Source organism: Leucoraja erinacea, chromosome 34 (genome assembly GCF_028641065.1).
Source record: "Leucoraja erinacea ecotype New England chromosome 34, Leri_hhj_1, whole genome shotgun sequence".
Taxonomy (NCBI): domain Eukaryota; kingdom Metazoa; phylum Chordata; class Chondrichthyes; order Rajiformes; family Rajidae; genus Leucoraja; species Leucoraja erinaceus.
In genome coordinates this window covers 9,296,036-9,317,277 of record NC_073410.1, presented here as the reverse complement: position 1 = coordinate 9,317,277, position 21,242 = coordinate 9,296,036, and the positions used below count along the sequence as shown (strand labels likewise).

Below are 21,242 nucleotides of genomic sequence, written 5' to 3'. Positions count from 1 at the left end.
CCAATTTAAGCAGCAGCCTTACCCATTTTTACAAAGAAGTTGATAAGTGTGTCGGTCTCACAGTTTCTGTACAGGTCAGCAAGCTGAGTACAGCAATTAAGGGAAAGGTTGTGTATGCGTAGCCTCCTCTGTCCACTGCAACTGGTGTAGAGCAAAGCACACTGCAGGAGAGAAAGGCGAGAAAAAAAATGTTCTTTCAGCAAATGCATGAATACATAAAGCTGCACAGATACCAAAATTTACTTGAGAAAAAAAAAAAATCAGAGAAATGTGGTCATGTGGAGAACGCAAAAACAGACTAGCATTTAAAAAAAACACCTTTTGCGTCCCTTTTCAAACGTCCCAAAACACCTCACAGCCCAATTCAATGCTTACTAAAACCATGGTCATTTTTGTAATATAGTCAATTCACGTACAACAGCTTTGACAAATGGCAACATCATAATCATATGATCTGCTTTGGTGATGGGAGATGAGGGAGATATTGGGGCTGGGACACTTGGGTACCTTCCTGGCCACCGAGAATAGTGCCAGATCTTTATATATCCACCCGAGAGAGCAGACAGGAGATCTCAACCAAAAACACACTATTTATCAATTCCTTCGCTACCACACAGTGGTGTCTGATCTGATTCTTTCCTCCAAGTGTCTGGAGTAGCACTTGAACCTACAAACATCGATCGTGCTTTTCATGGAGCTTTAGCTTCCAAAGTACTTGCAACTCAAATTGAATATGAATACAAATCAGTGCATTGATTGATGTAAAAGTAGGAGCAAACCTAATATATTGTAACTTAAAAAAAAAAAAAAGTCCAAATTAACAGGAGGCAGGGAAAATATACAGAGGCATGCAAAGTGCTGTGGAGTGTTACTAAAATTATTTTCTAAGAGGTGGAACATGCACAACAGATTTAAAAGCTGTCAAAGTGCTGGAGTAACTCAGCAGGTCAGGCTGCATCTCTGGAGAAAATGGTTTTCCAGAGATGCTGCTTGACCGATTTACGCCACCACTTTGTGCCTTTTTTTGAAAACCAGCAGCTTTCCTGCGTCGTAAGATTTCACCACTCAGATGCTTTTAGTTTTGACCATGTCCATTAGCCTACTGGAATATTTAAATGGCCCCATGCACTAGAACTGCAAGCGGCAAATTATCCACTGTTATACAATAGCAGGGCATATTTTACAAGTAGAGCTCAATTGAACGAGGGTGAAGAATTCACATTAATACAAATCAGCCTTTGTCTCTGTAAGACTGAGCATTAAGTGCCAGGCCAGAGTAGTCTTGAGTACAAAGATCTACACTGACATTCCTGTGAACTAATGAAATCAGATAAAACGTTAAACCAAAGTCCAACTGCTCTCTCTCTCATGGAAGGACAAGCAGTGTAGAGTTCTTTTAGGGGATCAAAGTGTCTCTGAAATTCCACTCAGCAATTCCTCAATCAACAAGCTCTTCGGATTATCTGGTCCTCACCAAACTGCTGTGTCGAGATTCTAACTGTTTCTCACATTAGCTATTGAACTTCTTTTAAAGTATATTTAATCAACGATACAAACAAAATAATATAACTGGGTTAATAACAAACGAAGTACGCCACAGTACAATGTGCTCAATTGTAGAGTGCTCTGGTCAAAGTACTTAGTCCAGATCAGATTACACAGATGGAGAGCATATATTCATGTTATGGTGGCAATTCACTGAGGCCTACAGTAGATATTAGAGAGTTATAAGCAAACAATGAAAATTGTATTTTTATCCTGACAATAGGATGCATAAATGAGGTAGTAAAATACCAATCACTGATAATGTGGTCGGTAGAAAGCTGTAGTGCCACGATTCTGAAGATGGAATATCAATAGTAGTGGACCCAGAGAACTAGGTACAGGAAAGGAGTGGCAAGCGGCATCACCAAATAAAATAATTCAAAATTCCCCTAAGTTTTAAGCATTTATAAATCTTCAAAAAAAGCTACGTTTAAAATGAATTAGTCACAGCAATCATGCAAAATTCTCACCTGAATTTGAGCTCCACTATCTTCATTCAATTTATCATCGTGTTTGAATTCCACCGTGATGGTTTTATCACAGTCTAATGCCGCCAACTCCACATCAGTTGTGTTACTCATGTAGAACGAGCCAAAGAAATCAGTTGCTCTAATCCCTGGAATCAAAGCAGTTTATTTTCTCCAGATGAAACACATAGAAATGAGCTTCAGTCTCCACTTATCCAACAATTAATCTTAACTGTTACATCTGCAGGTTTTTTAGTTTTTTTTTTAAAACTAGCACAATCCCACAATACATACTGCAGCAGGAGTCAGGCATCAAACATAAATATCTAGTACCTCAATGGGAATTCTTTCCACAAGAGGGTTTCATTTTCACTGATTACAAGGCAAAAGTCACAACACAAATTTACAATCAGGAAATAAATATTTAAGATGGTGTATATTCTCGAAATAAAGCCGAATTCCTTTTAAACAGCAAATAGATTATTTTTTGGCTAATAGCGGAGTAAGATACAAATCAATTTTATTATTCATCCGACACAAATGCTTTCAGATTAAAACCATATAAGACTGGCAGCATCATCAAGGACCCACATCATCCTGGCCACACACTCATCTCCCCGCTACCTTCAGGTAGAAGGTACAGGAGCCTGAAGACTGCAACGTCCAGGTTCAGAAATAGCTACTTCCCCACAGCCATCAGGCTATTGAACTCAACTCAAACAAAACTCTGAACATTAATAGCCCATTATCAGTTTATTTGCACTTTATCTGTTTTATTTATTCATGTGTGTATATATTTATACAATGGTATATGGACACACTGATCTGTTCTGTATTCATGCCTTCTATATTCTGTTGTGCTGAAGCAAAGCAAGAATTTCATTGTCCTATCTGGGACACATGACAATAAAATCTCTTGACTTGACTATCAATAATACAACGCATTTCCACTATCAGCACTTTGCAGATTAGTTTCTGTTGATCACCATTTAATTTCGAATAATTCAACTTGCATTCAGAAGCTTATGTTGCTATTTAATGCAACGATTCATACCTATAAATTGGAAATGCATACTAGGTTCAGCAACATACATGCATGAAAGCAAGTCAGTGGCTGGGAAAGCATACTCCTTGAGAAACATTTTTAAGTGCAAAGGTCACACAAGTATGAAGCTGTTGAATTTGTACTCTGGACTATCACCTCCTCACAAGATAATTTCAAAACGTATACCAATTATAGTATATCAATTAACAAACCAACATACCTGTACTTGTGCGCACCCTCATCACAGCATCAAACCCAATCACTTTTCTAACATCTCTGTGTAGATCATTTAGGAATCGCTCACCATCTGCTTGTGCCTAGTTGGAGAAAAAATACTTTAAATATCTGCACATTAAGAAAATGCTAGTTGGTTTTGCTTTTCAAAGTTTAGTTTAAGTAATTCACTCGGAATAAAACTACTTGATAATGAGCTTGCAAAAAATTAAGGGTAGAGAATACGTATAGTTGAATAGAACACAAACTGGGAATTAGTCAGCATGCTCAGGGTTAAATAGCCTGAGAAAGAAATGAAAGGTACAATTTATTCTAATGTTCAGATACCAATGCATTTATTGTCCTTGCTTCATTTATTGCTTTTTTCATGACAACTAACATCATTAATTCAACAATTTAAAAAATGAATATATATATATTCAAAACAGGATCGCCAATCTTTCAGCTGTCTCCAAAAACAAATTATTGTTTCTCCAATAAAAATTTTAAAAAGCATATGAAATGCCAAGGAAAAAGTAAAAATAAATACAAAGAGAAGCAGGGATAAATCACTTAGCTCCCATGTCTGCTAGGCAATAAGATTGAATTTTGGTGGTGATTTAAAAAACTCTTCACTAGTTCTAATGCAAAGAAGCTCAGCAATCATCAGTGAAGCAGATGGAATTTTGTACTGCAATCAGTCCAGGGTTACATTAACGGTTCCATTCCAGAGAATGATTTCTTCGCAAGCCAGGAGTGTTCATTTTTTATTGCTATCCATATCATATTGCTCTTGATGCACTTAATATTATTTCTTCATTTCATTTAATAGTCAACCTCACACTACCTAGAATTAAACTATTGGCATATATACTGTATCTCATCATTAATAATATTATGAAACAAAGCCCTAAAAATGTGCAAACTTGTGCAAAGTCAGATTTTGTAAGTCAGCTCATCTTAACCTGGGGAACCCTGTGGTTCCACATTACCGTTAACATTAGCTTTTTAAAGCAGAATTATTTAAATATTAAATTTTAAATTATCTGGCTGTCAGGCCTTTGGATATCAATCCAGTTATTTAATGATTCCACTGCACCAAACGTTAAAAGCTAAACCACGTGGTTATGGTCTGGAGTAACATGCAGGTCTGAAAGAAACAATTCTTCCCCTCAGTGAGCTTCATCCACATGTATGACAATCTGGTAGCAGTGTCATATGGCAGATCACAATTATGCATTTCCCAATTGCTGCGGCAGGATTTATACTTGTGCAACACACATCAGATTGTCAACGAGCTAATAATCAAAATGCTATCATTCCACACCAACGTGTACTGTTACTTCACAATTTAAACTAGGTGATAATCTAGTACAATGATGAGAGCATGACAGCATATACACTGCAGACCAAAAGAGGCAACTGGAATTCCAAACTGTTCCTTAACTCTCAAGACCCATAACATTTCTCCAAAAAAAACATCTGTTTTCCCAGCAATCTCAAAATACAAGATGAGAGTTATATCAATGAAAGTTCTTGCTAGTTGGAAGCTGACATGGTATGGCCTAGAAAGTCTAGGCTGTATTAATTCCATTCCGACAGAAAATTATCCAAATCCCACTGCATGCTTGTAGCTTTGCTCAGAGCTTTCGAAACGCAATCAAGTTCTCTCTCTTTACAGGCAGCTCAATAACCAAGCATTGGGTACAGATTCTCACCGACACAGAGGGAAAGCTAAATGCTTTGGCTGTTTGTGGCATTATTTAAGTATGTAAGAGCAATCCCTGGACAAACAAATAACAGCAGAAAATTCCCAAAGGGAATAACAGTTTGAACCCTTCAAATATCCTTGGTTGCAACAACTTTGGAAAGAGCTTGCAAGGGCTTTGTAATGGAAACTACCCACAGCTGTTTCATCCAATCAGCAGTACAACAGGTACGACCTGCACACAATACTCTGAAGGAATTTGAATTCCACAGGCACAATAGACCTAGATGTTTCCAGATAAATTGATATTTTTGCTCTCAAATCCTAAATTAAAAAAAAATATTTATGCTGCAGTTTTTTCCAAGTAATGCATCTCCAAATTAGACCTTCACGCCAGTTATCTTTTAATAGGCGAGCGCATTACTTGTGACGTGAAGAGTGCATATTTCTCAGAAAAGTTTGATAATTTTACATTGATGAGGCCACTTCTATACCAAGCCTTTGTGAATGAGAGCTGCAAAATTTCTCTACAACTACAGTAATCCGACAAACATTACCTGGAAGTATGTGTACTTGTAAATGGAACCTCCCGTCTGATATGTAACCAGTCCCAAGGTTGCCACATCAACATATTGATTAGGGAATAGGAAGAGATCCACGCAGCAGCCTTGTGCCACACACTCCTTGGCCAGATTATTGTAAAAGCTGGTCTGAGGTTGAAACAGCGTCTGCAATAAAGACATACATACAAACAATATAAAAATTGTGTTGATGTTGAAAAGTAGAAAAAGTGCTAAAGTAGCCTATGTTTGGAGTTAACATTTCAGATCAAACAATTAAAGATAAAACACAAAGAACAGAAGGAGGTGGGGAGAAAACAAAAACATCTGTGATGGAACAAGGGGTAGAAGAGATAATAGGATAAAAGATAGCAAAAGAAAATGCAATCTGGGGGATTAAAAATTAATAATGACGATGGAATACGGAGTCAGTTAAGACTGCCAGAAATTCTGATTATCCGCAATCATTTTCTCAATGTCATGGCTGTCATATACCGAGTCAGAAAGTGAGCACAGTTCATTAAGCTTACATTGATTGCAAGGAGAAAGCAGAGTGGGACCAAGATTGATAAGTGTCTTACCACTCCTGTAAAAACAGGAAATTCAGTTGTTTTAACATTTTTAGGCACCATTTGACAAAATTATCTTGAAGCCTGAAACCTTAAAAACCCAATCCGTCAGAGGCATTTGAATCTGCCTTTCCCCAGCCGAATGCCGATTCAGCGCCCTCATTGATTCAGATATTCAAAGAACAAATGTTTTAATAAGCTGCTCAGAAAATACAGTTCTTCAAATACCACTGCCTCGGAAACAATGAACTTCAAATAATGTAAACCCATCTTTAAAAATATCCTACAAACCTTTTCTTTGTCTGTGTTGATTAGCTTCTTGTCATCTCTATTCTTTAGCTTTCCAGGCGCTTCAGCAAGAGGCAGGGTGGAGTGGAATATAAACAGTTTGCCAGCACATTCAGCTGCCTGCAAACACAAAATGTCATCAGCACCTTATTAATCAGTGGACTGAAGGGTCTCGAACGTCACCTATTCCTTCTCTCCAGAGATGCTGCATGTCCTGCTGAGTTACTCCAGCTTTGTGTCAAAGTGAGATATTCCACCCGATTTGCTACAAAAATGCAGATTCTGATGTGGATATAAAAGGGAGACTTACCTTGAGGGCTTCCAGGCCAGCTTGAATAACAGGTCCAAAAACTGTCTCAGTTTCTCTGGTATCACCAAACATTTCAGGAATCTGTTCTAATAAACTGAAAATAATAAATGGCATTATTAATTTGATTTTACTTTAAGCCAATCAGCAAGACTGCAATTCAGTTACATTAACTATATTATGGAAATTCAATTGTCAATACCAAGATTGAACCAAACAAATCTGCTCTTTTGCATTTTGAGCTGTTAAGTCATTTAATTTTAAGGTACAAGGATCTGGTTTTGATCACACAATCCAAAGGTCACTAATGCAAACTGCACAACGGCAAATGATAAAATCAAACTATGCCGAGAACTCATCAAAAGCAGTCTTGAAATCCGGGCAGCTGAAAATGAATTCCTATCCATGCTGCAGAATTGGAGCAGTCACAGAATGAAGGGACAGCAGCTATAACTCAGCAACTGCAAGTCTCGACAGCTCCCAAGAGGGTGTACCTGTTTTCATTTGGCACAGCAACTGGGGAATCCTGCATGCCACGGTTACTCCCCTTTCTGCCAGTCACCCACCTCTGCTGTAAAGTTTCAAATTTCAGATCTTTTGACTCATGATTCCAATTACCCCAATATCATAGAACAGGCTTCGTAATTTCGCAGAGTTCATGGGTGCAGTGAAATAATCACTCAAAATCCTACACTAGCGTATTCTGCTGTGTAATGTTTTTGTAAGTAGTTTTCTAACATGACACTAATAACATTCTCACAAGATTGGTTTCTTACCTGTTTATCACAGCCCGTGACTCATTCACATTGACCAGGAATCCATCAAGCAAGGGCACAAACATGTCAGCTACATCGGACACCACCATCATTTGTGGCTGAGCTAACGAGCTCTTAACATTGTAAAAATGTAAAACTTTGTTATATGTTACAAAGCCAACCCTTATTGCAGATTCTTCTGCATTGCCTTCCCTAGAAGAGAAACAAGAAATTCAAACTCATTCATTTTTTTAGCACTAAGTTTGAAATTGCAAAGGCCCTTAGTGTAATGCCTTAAATGTACTTGAATATGGGTAACGCACAAGCTATAATAATGGTCACAAAGCAATATTAATGCAGATGAGACTTCCAAACAGGCAGAAAAAAGTACAATATGATGAATAATTTAAAATTGAAGGGGAATATGATGCTGTGTCTCCGAGGGGGTACAAGAAACATTTAAGTGTGTAGGAAGGAACTGCTGATGTTGGTTTAAAACAAAGATAGACACAAAATGCTGGAGTAACTCAACAGGACAGGCAGCATCTCTGGCAAGTAGAAATGGGTGACATTTCGCGTCGAGAAGAAGTCGGATGGGGTCGACCCGAAACGTCACCCATTCCTTCTCTCCAGAGATGTTGCCTGTCCCGCTGAGGTACTCCAGCATTTTACGTCTACCTTCAAGAAACATTTACCTTCAAGAAACATTTAATATACATTAAGCAAAACACAAATTGCTAGAGGAATTTAGTAAATCTGGCAGCATCTGTGGAAGCATGGACAGGGCTGGAACCCTTTTGGCCAGGAATCCTTCTTCAGTCTAAAGGAGCATCTCGACCCGAAACATCACCTGTTCATTGCCTCCACAGGTGCTGCTCTATATGCTGAATTCCTCCTGTACCATGTTTTGCTTAAGATTCCATCATCTGCTGTTCCTTATGTCTTCATTTTTATATATTAGTTGTCTCAGTCTGCACACCACACAAGAAAAAGGGCAGGAATTTATCATCATATCAGGGAAACTGCAAAAATGAGTTTGCTCATTTTAAAAGATTAATAAAATAATTTTCCTTTTAAAAGTGTTTAGTAGAATGGATGGTATCTTTCAGCAGGTCTTTTAGTTAGACTTTCTTGATGAGAAAATGTAGAGAATCAATAGTGACAGTAATTTCCCTTTATGCAGAAACAGCAAAATTATCTTACCTTGGAAGGAAGTCCAACAGAGTTTTAAGCTCCTCACATAATAGGTGAACCAGCCCACTTTTCAGTGCATTGTAGGATACATCGATCATAAAGATGAATGCAGGTGGATTAGGAAATTTATTATTCTGTAAAATAAATCCTTTTTAAGTTACAATTGAAGAATCATATGTCCAATTCAGCAAAACCCTTTGCATCTGTGTAAACAAACACTGCCGAAACTGAAGCATGTATATTAGAGCTGCACCAATTATGATTACTGTCTGCAATAGAAAGATTAAAAATGGGGACAACCAAACTTCATGGCAATGTTCTGCTGAAGCTATACCCGCAGGGGTACGCCCTGATTTTTATCTTGACAAAAAAAGGAATAAATGTTTAAAAACAAGCAATATCTCGGTCTTCTCACTCTCATAAAGCCCCCCACAATGGATGACATAACAACGGTAGGCATACCAGCAGAAAAACATTTGAAAATGTTAATACATTGCCATGTTGCAGCTTTGGCTTTGAGCCACTTTTATTCAAATACATAAATAGACATTGAAATGTGTATGAAGCAACTGAAGATGCTGGTGTAAACCAGAGATAGACACAAAATGCTGGAGTAACTCAGCGGATCAGGCAGCATCTCTGGAGAGAAGGAATGGGTGACGTTTCGGGTTGAGACCCTTCTTCAGACTGACGTCAGGGGGAGGGAGATAGATAGATAAGGAAGTGTGAAGGTTTGAAAACAGGGCAAAAAGAATGGAGATCAAGGAAAATGTAGAATAGATTTTTGTTAGCTGGGAGAAGGTAACAACAAAGCAAACAGATAAAATGTAGTCGGAGACAGTAAGACTGGTTGGAGAACTGGGAATGGGAGGGATGGAGAGAAGGGGAAAGCAAGGGTTTCTTGAAATTAGAGAAGTCAATGTTCATACCGCTGGGGTGTAAGTTGCTCAAGTGAAATAGGAGGTGCTGTTCTGCCAATTTGTGCTGGGCCTCACTCTGACAATGGAGGAGACCCAGGACAGAAAGGTCAGTGTGGTGAGACACAAAAAGCTGGAGTAACTTAGCAGGATAGGCAACATCTCTGGAGAGAAGGAATGGGTGACGTTTCAAGTCGAGACCCTTCGGGAATGGGAGGGGGAGTTACCCACATCAATTAAATCGACGTATTATTTAAAGCCATGGGGTGCAATTTGGAAAGCTTGGATTAGATCTGCCGAACAGGTATTTATATAAATAAAACCCTTAGATTTTACTCCAATGATAGGGGTTTGCAGATTAAGAAATAGGTAACATGTATGGAATACCTTGCAGTAGTCTACAGTGGCTAAAAATTCATAGGAACCAAGTGACAGTTCTGGTCGATCGTAGTAGTCCATTCGCTTGCCGGTGTGATCCAAATGTTGGAAATAGTGAGGCAGTACTGAGGAAGGAGAAACAGGAGTTACAATGTGTTATTGGGTTTGCTAGAAAGGTAGGATGGGAACCAGGACAAGTCATTCACATTACAATAAACCTAAAAGCACTTGTCACTAAAAATGTACAATTTCAATTTAATCGCAGCATAGAGATTAATTATTTTTAAGAATGTCAAAAATGATAACAAATCAAATATCTTGCAGGACAAGGAGTTAAGAGGTCCTGAACAAAGGCTGAAAAATGTATACACATACCCTCAATAGCTCCTGTATCAATGGGCAAGGCAAGTTTGAAGGAGGGCATATAATCTCCGACATGTTCAGAAGTTAGTATTAGCATGGTGCTAACACTCTGCTCTTTCATTTTAGTTTTTCATGGGAACATTACATGAGGGAGACACAATTTGAGCAAAAAAATATAGCTCTCCTTCTACGAGTTACCTTCTGTGACACAACTGCAAAATGCACATTGGAATCTGCGCCCTCCTTCAATAAACTGCATGTAAGGACACATGTAGGCCTTGCACCTATTGCACCGTATAGGGCCAGTCTCTCCATGATCTACAATGAAAGGGTGTGCCTGCAATTTGAAAAAAGATTTAAAAAACTTCAGTACAGTTCCACAACTAAGCGCTTCAGAAAATGAAAGACATTAAAATAAAATACTTTAAAAACTGCATCAAACTGGAAATAATTTGCATTGGACTAAACAAACCTTTTTTTTGCATCATTTAAAGTAAGCCTATTTATATTGCACCTTTTACATTCACATCTTCATTTTCTGTGCAATTGCTTCCTTACATGTTTAAACAAGTCAACCATTTTGTTGGTAACAAGATCATCATTTTGGGTGGTGTTGGTTAGGGATAACAGGTAACCAGTATACCACGATAATTTCCAAACTCATCAAATTGTACAATCAAATCATGAACAACCATACAGGACAGAAGGAACCTCAGTTTAACAACTGAACTGCAAGACCTCACCTCTCCTGTACCAAAGTGATCATCAAACAAAACAAGTCCAGTCACGGATACATAATAAGGCAAAATCAGAATGCAATTTCTTCAAATTTAAGGGACCAACAATCATGAACTCAATCTCCAAATTTCGTTATAGCAGAATAACTGAGAACTCATCAAAAAACGGAACCCTCGGATTTTACAGCTGTGACTACTAACCTTAATGTAAAGTTAATTCATGTTTTCAGTCTGAAAATTCTTAATCTACTCCAAATTTATCTTTAATTAAAGAGTAAAACAAGTGTATTAACTCCTTCTAAAAAGTGCATGATATACAATTTTGAAATCTCCAAACCAATGTGCTGAGCAAGCCACTGGAGCAAGCCATGGTGTCACTTACAGTTTTTGGATTCATTTCAACAGCTGCAGCAGACAAAATGGAATCATCATCACAAAGAACTTGAACAAAATATGGCTTTTAATTGCTACTTGTATCAGTATTGCTTCAGAAAGACTGTGCATTAAGTGTTGCTGGGTTGATATTTCCTGAGCAAATACCCTATCATTCTCATTAAATGAATTGATATGTGTTCGATAGCTTGCCCTAACAAAACTATTTTCTGTGTGGTGAACATGGATTTAATTTTTTCCTTGCCATTAAAAGTTTTATTGAACCGGATAGCTAAATTTAGAGTGTTTCAACAGACAAAAGGTTTTTCTACCCCATAACTGGGGTTCAATGCTTGTTGTTGGCACGTTTAGCAGCTGCCAGTACACAGACATACTCAAATACAGGCAGATCCAATTTCAAAGGTTGAATGTGGAAAGAGTGACAAGTTCACTACCGTGCTTCGCTTCAACTGACCTACAGTAGCGTTCCCTGCTCAGAAATAGAAGAGTACAAGGATGCATTATTTAAGTTATAAAATCCCAACACTCTAAATGAAATAGAGAGCAAGTGAATTTGCCTGCATTTCTTGTCCCATCAGTCCCAGGATAACCATAGCAACACTGTCGTGAAACAAATTAACTCAATCCCTGACAACCCGCAAATCAAACTATTTAAATTACGAGACAATGGGCTCCACATAAAGTTTGGATCCATTTGATTTTCTAGTTTACTTTCTCTTTTACCTTGTTGATAGCATCGACTGCAGGGTAATGCCAGTAAGATACTTCCCAGAAAGTCTGCCATGAAGCCAATGTTCATCTGCACAGAATCATGCAATGGTTGCTCTCCAACCAGAGGCTTGAGCTCACTCGAGCTCAGAGAGACGTCATGAGAATGTTCAACAGTTGCTTCAATCCCTGAATCTTGCCCTGTCAGAAGTCCATTGCAGGTGGAGCCTCTCCACACATGCACACCTCAAGCTGGGCTATTTGCCACAACTGATTCTCTCCTCCTTGCTTTTACTTAAAGTAACCACATGCAAAAAGTGACTCATCAGCTACTCATAATGGGTCTAATTCCTAGTTGGAGGGTTCATCCAATCAAGGCTAATACTAACACATATGCTTTTCAGTACTTCAGTTACCACCATCTGAGTGTTAAAGATGCTTTAGTATAAAATACACATGACTGCAAACAGAATTAAAAGTAGCGCCCGCTTTTAAAAGGAATATAGTTTGAACATTCCATTCATTTGGGAGTTTGTAGTGCAGATTACCTCATCAGCTGGCAGCGTGGCAAGTGGTTTTATGACTGTAGTGAGGGGAACCTGACATTGTTTTGCCATGTCTGAAGTGCAAGGTATATTGTAAGTTGCACATCGAACAAAACGAGGACTTGCATTCCCTGCAAGAGAACAAAATAAGTTTTATTCTCCGATGAAATCAAAGTTTTTCTTTATAAATGCACTATTAAGGAGCCGTTTCATTAGTAAACCTCCATTTGGTGTGCTCTTTTTCATTGATTTAATAAAAACAAAAAAAACTTAATTTACAGTATTTTTGAGTGCTTCAATTGTATGTAACATACATCATACACTGCAAGGAAACATCAGTGATCTAAAACATTCGTAGGTTGGTTTGAAAAGAGAAAAAGATTGGCAAGTAATCACAACTGTGGACAAAATAACACACACATTTGTTAGTTACTATGTTGGCTAAAAGCCACTGAACTGTAAATTGAGACATACAATTCTTGAATCATTGATCCCATTAATTTTTGTTTTTCAGAAGTCTCTATTACATCAATGTGAAAATCACCCAATATTTTTACAACCGAGACATATTGACAGATGTGGGTACATCTTGAATTAGGTTAAAGGCCTGTCGGCTCAACTCATCTATGCCAACCAAGATGCCCAATCTAAGCGAGTTCCATTTGCCCATGTCTGGTCCATATCTATGGCCTTTCCTAGCCTCAACTACTTCATTTGGCAGCTTTTTTCATATATCATGTGTGGAAAAAGTTGCTCCTTAGGTTCCTATTAAATCTTTCCCCTCTTGTGTGAAAGAGGTCAATATGATTTGCATGCAAATCACAAATATGAAGGAATTTTGTTGAAGCTGAGCAAATTAAATCTACCTTGATCCTTTACCACAAAGTCAGTCGTCACGAGTGGTGGAACTTGTCCTCTTACACCTGTCGAAAATGGTTCAGATCCTCGATTCGACTTATCATCCTCAATTACTTGGATCTGTTACAGCACACAATACAATATTTTAGTCATTTATTAAAGTTCAAGCTATCCATTATCATTTGTAGAGATGAATAGATGCACTATAAGCTGGTATAAAAGGATGAGCAGCCAATTCCACTATGTAACATTAACTAACCACTTAAACCTTTGCTAACAGTCTTGTTAATGCGTGTGCTGCCTGAGCCATAAATGGCCTGGAAGCTAAGTTTGCAAATCAACATTGGATCATAATTGTCTTTACCACTCCTAACATGCCAAGAGTAAAGAAATCAGCCCAAATTCCCAATTAATGTTCAGTGATAACTGTTCAAATGCAAAGGTGTACACGATCGCGCGTTCAACTGTGGTAGCCTCTCCACCCTGCTCACAGTGTCTATTGTCTCAATTAACCATTTGGACAGTGTACCAAATAGGTTTTTGATGCCTATGGAACAACACAAAAGCACTAAAGTGAATATCTAAAGTGTGCAACACAGATGAATTAGAAAAAAGTGGCAATGCTTGGAAAGGACAGGGAAAGTAGAAAATCCATTACGCATCGAATCTAGACTTGCATTACACCAAACATTTACCAGTCAAAGGTATCTCAGACTGGATCACTGAAGAGCCTCCAATAGGAGAAAAACTCATTCAGCACCTGCTTTTCACTGAAAAAATTCAAAATAAGTACATTGATTTTATGCGGCCACTAAAATTAATTCTAAAGAGTCATAACAGCACATAAGTACCAATAATTAAAGTCGCAGCTAGCTTTCTCAGTTAGCTTGATTTTGGAATGACATATAATGTCCATTCTAAAACTTCTCCAAACTTATTGTTACTACTAATTACTACACCAAAGATTCTGCAATTAAAAATATCCCAAAAAAGAGACAAGAGGGTTTCCATCTCTTGCACAGGTTTCATAAAAATAATGAAAAATGTAGTGAAATTATATTGATGAAGTGTAATGGGGAAAAAATAAAAACAGTATCTAGCTAATAAAGCTAGTTAGTGCTGGAAATTAAAATCCAGACCAAAAATGCTCACCATGTATGCAAGTTTAGATCCTGTAATTAAATATAAATTTGTATCTAATGCTAACCTATTAACACATGACTGTAAGATCAGAACATTAATGTGTTCAAACACTAAATTCTCCACGACATATGATAAAAGTTTTAGTAATCTATTGGAAAGATTTGCAGTATAAATATTTTCTTGGGCATTCACTTTAGCTGTCAATTACCTTTGAAATAAAATGTGGAATTGCAAAATAGCACATACAAAGTGCAACAACATTATGACCTTACAGCATGTCGTTCATAATTGCAGATCAATGAGCCTTTTGGAGTTTAAGCAGGGCAGTAATGCAGAAGGTAACAGCACGTACATACAAGCAGACTTACTGGACTAGGAATTGCATCTGGATCTATTCTATGTCTTGTTTTCTTTTGAGTTGGCAGTTCATTAAGTTGCTTAAAAGGGCACAAATGAGCAGCAAAACAGGAGAGAAACAAGAGTAACAATTGTTACTTCTACCTTCCTACACAAATGGTGCCATATCAGCAAGTCCTTTGATATACATCATTGCACATGCAAGTAGTGCTAATCAGTTAGACAGCTATCTAAACACGTCAATACCAAATGCAAGACCTCTTAACTGCCTTAAAAGAAAATCAACATTTCCAGAAAATATTCTGGGAAAATAATACCATCTATAAACGTGTTAGCTCTTCAATTATGTGCTTTTCAATATTAATTCAGAAAATGTGCTAAAATTAAGTGCAATTTAATAAAAACGATTGAAAATTATATGGTGTGGTTTTAATGTTTCTTTCATTCATGCCAGTTTCCCAGACACAAAAATGAGTTGAGAAAGCGAAACACATTAGACCGACCATGTATGATTAAATGGTTAGTTGTGAAAGGATGTTTGCAACATAGCAACCGCATTCATCTCCTGGGTAGGGAAATTTCGATAATTAAAATATCCTCACCAGAATTAATTCCAAATGGTGCAAAACACAAAGAAAATCACTGCAACTGCTTAAAGTAAAATAGTACCTCTTTTCCCTGAGATCGATGTATATCTATGGCAACCTATGCAAAAGTGTTGGGATACTGGCAGAATTCTCTTTTCAACCATTTCCTTTTCAATTATAAAAAAATCACCACTAATCTACGCATTTACTGATCTGAAAATATTTGTTTAAAGTAGAAAGCTGAGAAAAATTATTAAGAGCAGTATAATTTAAACACTCCCTAACAAAGATTCAAGGTCTTTGAATCATCTGCTTTCATAAATTCTGCAAACACTCAATCCAAAGTCTTGAGGACAACTGCACAAACAGAAATAACTTCATTCAAACTCACCTATTCACAAAGAACCAACAATCTCCCCATTATTGCATTGGTTTCAAAAATAATTATCAAATTCACAGTTCTACTACTCTTTCCAGAGACTCTTCTAAGCATTATCACCAATTAACTCACATGCTTCATGTCCACCTAAACTACTTAAAAGCTCAGCCTGAAAAGTGAACTTTAGGTCTTCAGGAGTCTTATAGTTACAGGTGCCAAAATATTCAATATTGGTTTATTGGCAAGTATTTCTAGCACTTTTGGTATTAGATTTTTAACATCTGCAATGATTGGGAATGCTGCATTTTTACCCTGGACATATTACATATATCTTAGATCGTTTTCAGACATATTGATACAGCCTGATTTGGGTATCTAAATTCATGTGGTCAGCAACAGCGCAACTGTTAATTAAGAGGGAGTTAGATGTGGCCCTTGTGGCTAAAGGGATTAGGGGGTATGGAGAGAAGGCAGGTACAGGATACCAAGTTGGATGATCAGCCATGATCATATTGAATAGCGGTGCAGGCTCGAAGGGCCGAATGGCCTACTCCTGCACCCATTTTCTATGTTTTATTGTTAAAATTATTTTTGAGTACGTTAAAATAACATGTATAATACTAGTATAACATGTATAATACATGGATGCTAGGTATTCAACTAACAGATGTAGTAAAATCTACAATGGTAATTAAACATTACCTGATATATCAGAAATAAATCAGCCCTGTAATGGTGCCACAATGGATTACAAGTTTAAAGCACCTTATAGCAAGGTTGTTTATTACCTTGCCTCAATACCTATCTTGGCATTTCAGGTCCAATCCTGCTGCCTTGTCTAACAGCCTCACTCTTTCTACATCTCATTCTTTCTACATCTCGTACTCTCAAGATATTGATACCAGATCAGGAATGAACTAGTTTGTCCCACAAGCGTAAGACCACCAGAATTCCAAACTATTCTGAAGAAAATTGGATCCAAGTAACACAATTTGCTAGTGCAGGAATTGCTATTACTAGACACAGCTTGTTACGTACACACAAGCTGGTTACGTACACGTACAGGCTATATTAAAAAAACACGACTTGTGAACATGGGTTCAAACACATTGAAAAAAGTTTGGGGGGTGGGGGGTGGTTTACATTCAAATCTCCAACATATCCATGCAAGTGAATCCTTTTCAACCAATTTCGAGCAGAAAGTGAGAACATTTACTGAGCAGTTCTACAAACATTAGAACACAACAGGGAGAATAACAAAAACAAAAAAAACCAGTGTGCTTACAGGGCTTGGAATGCTGTCCGGGTCCAATCGTTTCTGCTGAGGTGGAGGTTGACTGCTGTAATTTGGTGCTCCAGTGGAAGGTGCGGCATAATTTGGTTGGGGCGCCCTCATTTGCGCAAAGGAACCTAGAACATCACATCAAGGTAAGTGGCAGACTAGCATATCCCAACTTTACAGAACACCACTATCCATTCTTACAACGACAATTTGCTTTTGTGCAAATTCACTGACAAATTGGATAGTCACCCTTATAAAATAGACTAAGCAGAATGCATATCTAATAAAAAGTACACAGCAAGGTAGGCATCTGTAACATCTAGACGGCATAATTTTTCAAAAAAATTATCTTTTGAGCCCCACTTCAGAGCATCTTCCCCAGAATTGTGTAATGCATCCATCCAGTTCCTCATTATAATGTATGACTGGATTGGTTCCACAGCCCTTTTAGGCAGCACGTTCAAAATCTTGCTGGGAAAACATATTCAGTTGCTCAACTTCCCTTCCTGCTTTTACTTAGAACTCATATTTGAAAGTGGGGCTCATGTGGTTGAGACAGAAATATTTTCATTCCTGGGCAGTACAGTTCTGAAAATCATTCTGCAGCATAGATATCGATCAGAGAAAACTTTGTTCTATGTATTGCATAAAAGCTTACCGTTCTGTTGTGGTACAAATCCCTGATTAGGTGCTGGATGCATTTGAAAGCCCTGTGTTGGAGCACCAGGGATTGGTCCTGGCATACCAGGCTGTGGACCCAAAGATCTGTGATTAGGCTGGGGTGGATAAGGTCCCGATGGAGGCTGCCCTGGCAGAGGTTGTCCATGCATCGTAGGAGGTCTTTGCATTCCAACTGAAGGAGGATGAATCACACCCGTAAGACCTATTGATGTGGGAGGAGACAAGAAGGTTGACACTGGGGAGGGTTGCCCAGGAAAAGGATGCTGAGGATGGCTATTATCTTGCGGTGTGCTTGAGGGAATATTCTGAGGCGCTGCAGAATACGCTGCTGGACCCACAGGCGGCAAACTAGTTGCAGCTGGAGGACGAGAAGCAGGCGGGCCTGAAAATAGAATATATTTACAGTCATAAAGATTCATACAGAAACAAAAGTAAAAACAGCCAGCGAGTTAATATAGTTCACAAATGAGGCAGAAAGAATTACATACATTTCATAACCATTTCAGGCATTTGCACCTTGCCTTCATTATTAACCAGGCACCAAATGCTTGTGATATGAACATTTGTGATTTAAAAGGGAGAAAAGTGCAGCACAAATTGTCTAGTATATCAATTAAAAGTGGGATTACTTCCTGAAAGTGGTGACAATTTAGAAATGTAGTCAGAATAGTAAAGAACTCCATTAATTGAGAGGGACAAAGCACCCCCCATCAATTCCTAAAGGGACAGAATTGATTATCATCAAAATGATGCACTTCAATAAGATATGCAGAAACTGCAAGTTCTACATTTATGGTAATGACCCACATCCAACTCCATCTCACCAGCTCCATTCAACTTCTATAGCCTCTCAAATAACCAGATTGCTGTCCAATATCTTTGCTTTCAAGTTCCTCCGTGGTTTATATCGTCTTCTTTGCAATCTTCTCTTGTCCCATCACATCCAAAATGCTAATGGTCCTTCAGTTCTGAGCTTTTCATTATTCACATGAAATTAAGTTCTCAAATTTCTTTCTTCAAACCTTGTTCCTTTTTTCAAAGGCACGCATTTCAGTCTAAATCTTTCATTACGGTTTGTATACATTTACCCCAACAAAACAAAACAACAGTGTAACTTTGGATACATTAGCACAAAGACCCTACATAAAGACACTTACTTACAATTCCACTTATTTTCTAAGGCGATAGATGGTGAATTTCATGCAAATAAAATATTCCACGAATTTACACGCAAATAAAAGCCAAATGAATTAAAGCAACACCCTCACCAAGGGGCACAGGTACTTTTGAAAGCATTAATTCATGTAATTACGTTAATATCATCCCAGACGGCTCGTGTTCTCCAGGGCCTGCGGTTGCAACAGTGACACAAATTTCTTCTTGGTCACTGACCAGCATTACACCACTCTGGTCAAACACTCATCTCACTGCTACTATTGGGAAGGTGGTTCTGAAGCCCGAGAACCATAACACCCATGTTCAAGAATAGCTTCTTCCCATCAGGCTTTTGATCCATACTGCACAGCCCTACCTCAGCAATGATCTGCTATGGACTTTGTTTTTGTTCGACAATACGTCTGTTACACTATTGGTTATCCAGTATCATCAAGTAAATGATTGCATTTTGATACTATACATTTATGTTATGTTCTTACATTAATAAGCCTGTAAAGTTGCAGCAAGTAAGGATTTCATCATTCCTCTCCCAGTGCACATGACAATAAAACATTCTTCACTCTGTCTTGACAGGCTCTCATAAAAATAACTTGGTGGTGCCCAGCTAGCAGAATGACCTGGGTTCAATTCCAACCTCCACTGCCCAGTATTGCAACCTCTGCTGCTCAAATTACCCAGAGAATTCTATGATGTTCTTAAAAATATTAGGAATGCTGTTCTCAGAAATGGCAAATGATTGTCCTATGAGGTACACGACTATTTCACAACTTCAACTGTATAAGATCATTTTAACTTTACCTACCGTAACCTTGGCTGACAGGCGATGCACTGTTGCTGGAAACTCCAGTGATCTGCATGTGGGCCATCTGGTTTGGTAACTGTTGAGCATGACTAAGCGAGGGTGCATACTGTTGATATGGCATCGGTTGACTACCAGAATGAAGTGTATTCCCAGGCATGTATTGCTGAGACTGTGGAACCCTACAAAAAGATTTCAACAGTTAATTTGGAATGTTTTTAACTGCAGAGCCAGAGTATGAACTGGGATAAAACACAGTTTGAACTGTAACAGTTACTCTGAAGGCAGGCAAATTTACTTCCTTCCTGTAAAGTGTCTGGGGTTGAGTGCATAAATGCGAACATTCAGCATTCCCACTCAAAGCTTCAAACATACTGCATGTTTGTAAACCATTTCTCAACTGTGTTCCAATGCTGGCCTCTTCATGGACTTCAGCAGTGCATGAAACAGGTGCAATTGCCCAGCAAATTACACCACACATAAATTACCTACTAAAATCATGACACATTACACCTATTGTGGGAACTACCTATTCATTTGAATAGAACAAAGCTGATAGAAAGGGATCTACCAGTTAAGTCATTTTTGAGAATAGCCAGGTTCATTTCAAAGTTTTTAATTCAATGTTACTATTCTAAATACTTTAAATGTTTACTGAGAAATTCCAGCAGACACCTTGTCCAAATGTCCTCATACAACTGTCAGAAAATTTAGGGCTTGAATGTAACCCGGTGTCAACTGAAGTCCCAAACTTCCTGACATGTCCTCCCTGTAGTCGTTCCAACTCATGATACAAATGTGGAGTATCAATCTCAGTGTTTTCAAGCTGCACAGCAGAAGATTCTGTCTGGTCAACCTGCATCAGCTGAGATGTGCTGCAGAATAAGAAACTTAATTCATTTCAGCGAGGAACCACTGAGGGAGGCGTGTGTTGGGAGTCAGAGGATGAGTTGTAAGTAATTAACATTTATTAAATTAACGGTATGTATCTCAGTGATTCTTAGCATTTTCATCTTCAAAAGTTATTAACAGTATAATTTTTCATATTTCAATTTAGAGATTATTTGAATGGCAGAAACATTAGCAGGCATTCAAACTCAGTTTTAACAATCAGTAAACCGGGATACGCGACTTTCATTTCTATGAACAGGACATGGTATTTATTATTTGAAGGGAGATGAAGTTGGAAGCTAACCTTGTGACCAAGTTGCTTGTGGAAGATACATTTCAAGTGCTGAGTACTCAGAAGCAAACTTCATGACAAATATGCAAACTTTAAATGAGCTGC

General features: G+C 38.0%; 1 protein-coding gene across 2 annotated transcripts in view; it reads right to left on the bottom strand.

Annotated features, from left to right (window-relative positions):
* sec24c (SEC24 homolog C, COPII coat complex component) overlaps positions 1 to 21,242 on the bottom strand; it is a 50,936-nt gene that overhangs the window by 11,647 nt on the left and 18,047 nt on the right. The window contains exons 4-19 of one of the 2 annotated variants that reach the window (XM_055661810.1): positions 19,958 to 20,136; positions 17,957 to 18,361; positions 17,302 to 17,426; positions 15,062 to 15,130; positions 13,559 to 13,670; positions 12,696 to 12,823; positions 10,508 to 10,646; positions 9,956 to 10,071; positions 8,661 to 8,785; positions 7,479 to 7,670; positions 6,706 to 6,799; positions 6,399 to 6,515; positions 5,536 to 5,706; positions 3,278 to 3,374; positions 2,016 to 2,161; positions 23 to 161 (exon numbers count right to left, since the gene is read on the bottom strand). In XM_055661810.1, the coding sequence (XP_055517785.1) occupies positions 23 to 161; positions 2,016 to 2,161; positions 3,278 to 3,374; positions 5,536 to 5,706; positions 6,399 to 6,515; positions 6,706 to 6,799; positions 7,479 to 7,670; positions 8,661 to 8,785; positions 9,956 to 10,071; positions 10,508 to 10,646; positions 12,696 to 12,823; positions 13,559 to 13,670; positions 15,062 to 15,130; positions 17,302 to 17,426; positions 17,957 to 18,361; positions 19,958 to 20,136 (2,354 nt within the window). The remainder of the gene's footprint in view (positions 1 to 22; positions 162 to 2,015; positions 2,162 to 3,277; positions 3,375 to 5,535; positions 5,707 to 6,398; positions 6,516 to 6,705; positions 6,800 to 7,478; positions 7,671 to 8,660; positions 8,786 to 9,955; positions 10,072 to 10,507; positions 10,647 to 12,695; positions 12,824 to 13,558; positions 13,671 to 15,061; positions 15,131 to 17,301; positions 17,427 to 17,956; positions 18,362 to 19,957; positions 20,137 to 21,242) is intronic. The other variant, XM_055661811.1, reaches the window with a different exon arrangement.